This window comes from Olea europaea, unplaced genomic scaffold (genome assembly GCF_002742605.1).
Source record: "Olea europaea var. sylvestris unplaced genomic scaffold, O_europaea_v1 scaffold1346, whole genome shotgun sequence".
Classification (NCBI taxonomy): Eukaryota; Viridiplantae; Streptophyta; class Magnoliopsida; order Lamiales; family Oleaceae; genus Olea; species Olea europaea.
This window is the reverse complement of record NW_019230952.1, coordinates 330,550-336,232: the sequence shown is the minus strand read 5'-3', so window position 1 is coordinate 336,232 and position 5,683 is coordinate 330,550. Positions and strand designations below refer to the sequence as shown.

The 5,683-nt window shown below is 32.3% G+C and overlaps 1 protein-coding gene across 1 annotated transcript; it reads left to right on the top strand.

The window, feature by feature from the left end:
• Positions 1 to 4,696: 4,696 nt before the first annotated feature.
• Positions 4,697 to 5,683, top strand: LOC111375190 (late embryogenesis abundant protein At1g64065-like). Its single transcript, XM_022997992.1, has one exon. The coding sequence runs from the start codon at positions 4,835 to 4,837 to the stop codon at positions 5,462 to 5,464; it is 630 nt and encodes a 209-aa protein (XP_022853760.1). The 5' UTR covers positions 4,697 to 4,834; the 3' UTR covers positions 5,465 to 5,683.

Below are 5,683 nucleotides of genomic sequence, written 5' to 3'. Positions count from 1 at the left end.
TGTTTATGAGTTTGTTGGGGGTGGGGATGAGGTAAATATACTTCTGATAATGTCTCTTTGACTTTTGATAAGTAAAGGATGTACGAATTAGAGAACTTTCCAGTGAGTGTTTGGAAATGATGTGAAATTTTGAGAATGAAGTTAATTCTAGTCGGTTGAAATAGTAATAAAACTTGAATAAAATCAGGAAAAAGGTTAAAAAAAGGTTTATGCTACAGTTTATTGGTAAATTTCCAAGAACGCTGTTTTGTGGGTTGGAAACATCACGGGTTTTATTGAAAACAAAGTGGTAAAATAATAATGACAATACATTCTTTGTAAAAGGGAGGACAACCAAAGTTTAAAATGTATGATGATTTTAGTTAGTGTAGTAATAAGGGAAATGTTTCTCCAATGAAGTTTTTCCTCGCCTAAGAAAAGTTTAGGTTGTACTGAACAGTTTTATGTTTTGTCTATCATCTGTTGCCCTTGATTATCATGTTTCTGACAGATTTATTCCTGTAGAGGCTGTGTTGAGCAACTTGTGCATTTCTTCTTGGAACCACTGCCTATGTTTTAGTTTATATCAGCTCTGACTAGTTTGATTTAAAAACAGGAAAATGCGGCAGGAGAATCTTGTTTAGTTTATTAGTCGTGAGAGCTGTGTATTCTTCATATTGATCACACAATTCATACTTTTTTTTGGTAGTATTCGATATATCGATGTTAATTAGATATGTTTCCCTTGTTTGTGCAGATGTGAGCTGTTTGACACAAATATTGATCAATATGTCAGAGGACTTGGTTGATGTGGAAGGGAATTGTCTCCACCATTGATACTTCTGTTTCGACCAGTAATGTAATAGAAAATGAACAATTTGCTGCTGCACAAGATATGTTGATCTGGTTCTCGGTTAGCAGGCCACAGTCTCTGCTTTAGTCATAGATTTGAGTCCTATGCATGTGTTTGGATTTCTTCGTTAATGCTGTCAAATTCTGAATTTAATATCGGTCTTTTAGTTTTTTAGTAAATATCGATGTCCATCTTTCTGGGCTTTACAGATACATCACTCTTTGTTGTTTGAAAGTTTAAGCGTGGGAAACAAAATTATTTTTGGTGATGTTTTCTTTGCATTTAATCATATAGTTGGCGCAGCCGAGGACCAAATTTTTGCTGTCAATTGTTTACTATTTATGATGCACTGACGTGCAAATACGTGAATTTTCAAAAAAGTAGTGTGGACCACACATCTTCAACACATTGATTAAATTCTTTAAAATTATCCATTTATATAATATAAAATTTTGTTTTTAATTTTTCTTATTGATATATTTTAAATATGAGTACCTATTTGTTATTTAATAATAACTTTAGGTAAAAATATATATATAATATTTTTGATGTACAAAGAAAAATGACTATGGTTAAATGTTCGAGGTTGTCGGTTTTCAACACGTGTCCTACAAGTGTCGGATACGGATATTGACACACTAGTCTAGTTGAAAGCAAAGACACGTTACCCTAGTTGAAGTGTAGTTTACGATAAAAGAAAATGTTATGAAATCCTTGTTATTGTTTATATACTCTCTTTTTCTACTAGGAATGAGTAATAATGGTAGATTTATCTTGAAAAACAACTGTTTGATTAACTGGGCACCCGGACCCTCTGTCCGGAATTGATAAGAGTGGGAACTTCATGTTTATCTTTTTGAAAATTAAAATCAACTCCATAACTTCCTTATTCTTTAACACATTAACTAAAGAACTCAGTAAGGACCGTTTGCCTAAACTTAGAAAAGCTTGTGTATAAGTAAATAGGTTCTAACAAAAATAAGTTTTTTATGTTCAAAATTGAAAATAAGTTACTTATTTTGATATCAAAGTACGAGTTTTTTTAAAAAACAAGCAACTTTTTCAAAACATGTTTGGAAATGAAAAGTTAATTAAAAGTAACTTTACTTATTTTTAAGTTCAGAAAGCATGCTTTAAGGTATTGGTCATTTATTGGGTTGAATTTATCCACGGTTGAAATGTTGTTGCGAGTAACATACCGCAATGGATGCAAGGATACTCGAGATGTGATGTGCCCATAGAACACAATTAGTTCAAGTATAATCCATAAATATATAAGGGGCCGAAAATATTTTAATTTGTGTTGAAAAATGAGTTTGGGATATAGCAAGATGTGATGATTCTCTAGTAGAGCTACTTTATATCCATAACATGTTTATAGTGTCGTGAGCTCTATTATGTATTCTTTAGTTGCACGATCTATTTGTCGTATGAAATCTTTGTGAGATAGATTTTGAGAATGATCTAACATGTGATATCAATTTTATATATGGTTTGAATCAAGTTCATCACGTGCGAGTAATAGATTTTAGAAAAAAATGGGCCGTGGGTAGTTCATGTGGGAGACCCAACCAGTAAGAATTTCAAGTGGATTGGAAGAAATGATTTGAAATTTGAAATTAAAACTACAACTTCTTTCAACATCCATGACTTCCCAAAAACGTCTTCAAATAATGAGAGAGAGAGATGGCTGAAAATTGGTATGAGATTCGAACTAAAAATACTCCAAAATTAGAAAGGCCTTGCAACCATAATTTTGGCATGAGAACTCACAAATCTTGACACTTAAATTGTGGAGAACAATTTCCTTCCATTGTGATCGAATTTGAGACCATAAGAGTACAACAAAATGCAGACTTTGTAACTGAAATAGCAAGGTGATTCAAGCATGAAGATTTTGATAGTTTTTCTTTCCAAGTAAGAATTCCTGGAACCAAAATTATATTCAAGCATGCCAAAAAAAATCTTCCAGTATATTTTTACTTGTTTGGATTTCTTTTGTAACTATTTCTATATAATGTCACAACTTGAATTTATATGTAATTCTTTCTATATGTCTATGAATTTAGTTTCAATATAATAGTAAAAAATTCTCACTACTAGAACTTCGTATTATCCTTTAAGTACAAGGTACTATTGGCATAAAAATTAATTGATAAAAATTTACTTATAAGTAAATTTTAGAAAAATGGTTATTGTACATCATCATTTACAAATTGATGAGATGACAAAAAGAAAGTGGGAGATTGATTTATTTTTTATTATTTTTATTTTTTTATGATTGGTTTGAGATGTTGACTAAATCAAATTTCGTCGCATCACCTGTTAATAACCAAATTTGTAAACTATGATTTATATATAGCACAACCAAACTTTTTGAACTTAGCCAACCATGTCTTTCAATGCAAATATCTTCTTGGTCTTGAGGCAAAGTCAAGAATCACGTTAAAGCAAAGGAATAATACGTAGGTCCCAAAATTCACCTCTTATTACTCAAAAATTATGTTCTACACTTCTTAATTGATTTCACACGTGTTTATTAAAATAATTTATTTTTGTGAAAGAGTTTAATGAAATGAATTATTAATCAAATTGCTTAGTAGTTGGCGTGTAAATCAAATCGAATAGAATCCAAATACTCGTACATCAATTCTTCTTGTTTGGAAAGAGTTTTATTCGCACAACTTGGCCGACTTGCATCTAATCCAACTAATTGAATTAAGTCCCGTTTGATTTTAATTTAAACAACATATTTAATGGGATTCATAACTTTTCAATAACATATTTCATCAATTTTTATCAAAATTTACTAAAAAACTAATTTTAATCCCAACCAAATAAGGGCTAAATTCATTATTTCGATAATTTTAAATAAAAGCGACAAGCAATAAGGGCATACAAAAGCAAACTTTACGATGCATCTCCCTCACAAAAGGAAATCACTCTGGCATAAAAGAAGAGCTTCATGATAAAACTACATCATTTATATCACTTGAGTATTAGATTTTTTAAAGATCGAATCAACAACATTCATAGTTTCTCCCGTTTTTTTTTTTTTTTTTTTTTTTAATGAGATTCGTTACTTAGATCAAGGACGTAATATGATCCCTAAAGCAAAACGCACGCATATTCAAAGAAATATTTGGTTGATTTGAAAACTTTTTAATAACATATAAGTAAAATGAATTGAATGAAATTAATGTGAAACTCGACTCATTTTTCATAAACAATATGTATTAATAATATAACTATCAATTAATATTGACCAAACATCTAAATAACTCTCGGAATGCATGTTGACAAGCAACTAGTGTAAACTAATATATGGACATTGCTAAAATAATTAATTTCGTATCTCCAATAGTTTGTGAGAATAGATATATAATTTTATCGACTCTAACAATATGTTTAACGACTTCACTTTAATTTGAACAATTTCTCTTGCCTCCAAAGTCCATTTCAGAAAAAACATTATAATGCTTGTGAGAGAGAGAGTATGAACTTAAACACGATAATTGAAACATCAAATTCTTCGTTGAAAATAAAGCATACATTTTACATCACACAAAATTTCGTCATCTATCTAGATTCTAGAAGAACAAATGTGACAACATTTAACACCCTCCACGTGGCAAGTCACAATTGGGCTGTCTCATTTTTATAATAACCACCTAATCACCTTATATTTTCCTGGTAGAACCTTCTCTCAGGAATCACATTCACTTGATGCAAAAAGGTCAACTTGTGTAGAGTAAGTCAAGAGTCAAAATAAGCAGCCTGACGCGTTAATTTTAACTTTCAGGTCAAAACAAATAAGAAAAACAAAAATGAAAAAATCGATTATATATAAGTTGCTAATCCCTACCATCTTTTCATTCATGGGCAAAATTTCTTACCATCTTTCCAACTGAAAAGAAAATATCAAAAAGCCAAGAAGGGAGAGAAAAAAGTACTTTTTTTCCTCATAAAATCTGATCTTCTCTCTCTAAAAGTGAAGATTGGATGGCAGAAAATAAGCAGCAGCAATCACCAATCCCTTTGGCCCCTACAGTCATTGGCTATCCACGAAGTGACACAGAATTAGCATCCAATGATGCAAGAGAATTACGCAAAAAGAAACGCATGAAATGTTTACTTTATATTGTTCTCTTCGCCGTTTTTCAAACTGGGATTATACTACTTTTTGCCCTAACCGTAATGAAAATCAGAACTCCAAAGTTTCGATTGCATTCCGCAACGTTGGACAACTTTACAACAACCCCTTCGTTGCGTTTTACGATGAACGCAGAGTTTGGAGTAAGGAACACGAATTTCGGGCACTTTAAGTACCAGAACAGCACTGTTTATTTCTTCTACGGCAGCGATCAGGTTGGCGAGGTGGTGGTGCAGAGAGCTCGAGCCAGGGCACGGAAGACGAGGAGGTTTAATGAAGTGGTGGAATTGAGTTTTCCGGCGAACTCTCAGCTGGGAAATGGTTTGAGCTCTGGTTTTGTGAGAATTACTAGCCAATCAAAACTCAGTGGGAAGGTGGAGCTGATGAAGGTGATTAAGAAAAATAAGGCTACTGACATGAACTGTTCCATGGATATTGTTATTGCTACCCGACAACTTCAGAATATTGTGTGCAAATGATGAAGTTACTATGTTTTGTATATTATTTTTGGCATCCATTGATGGGTGTTTTATGCACTTCGTGTTTGCCACCCCCTGCGGCTGCGGCGGCGGGTGGAGGGAGTGGAGGTGTGCTTTGATACTCTTAGCCACCTATTTGGCTCTCTTTTTGGTCATATATATTTCTTGATTTCTATTGTGTGTATTGTAGGATTATAGACTTATAGTTACTACTTGGTA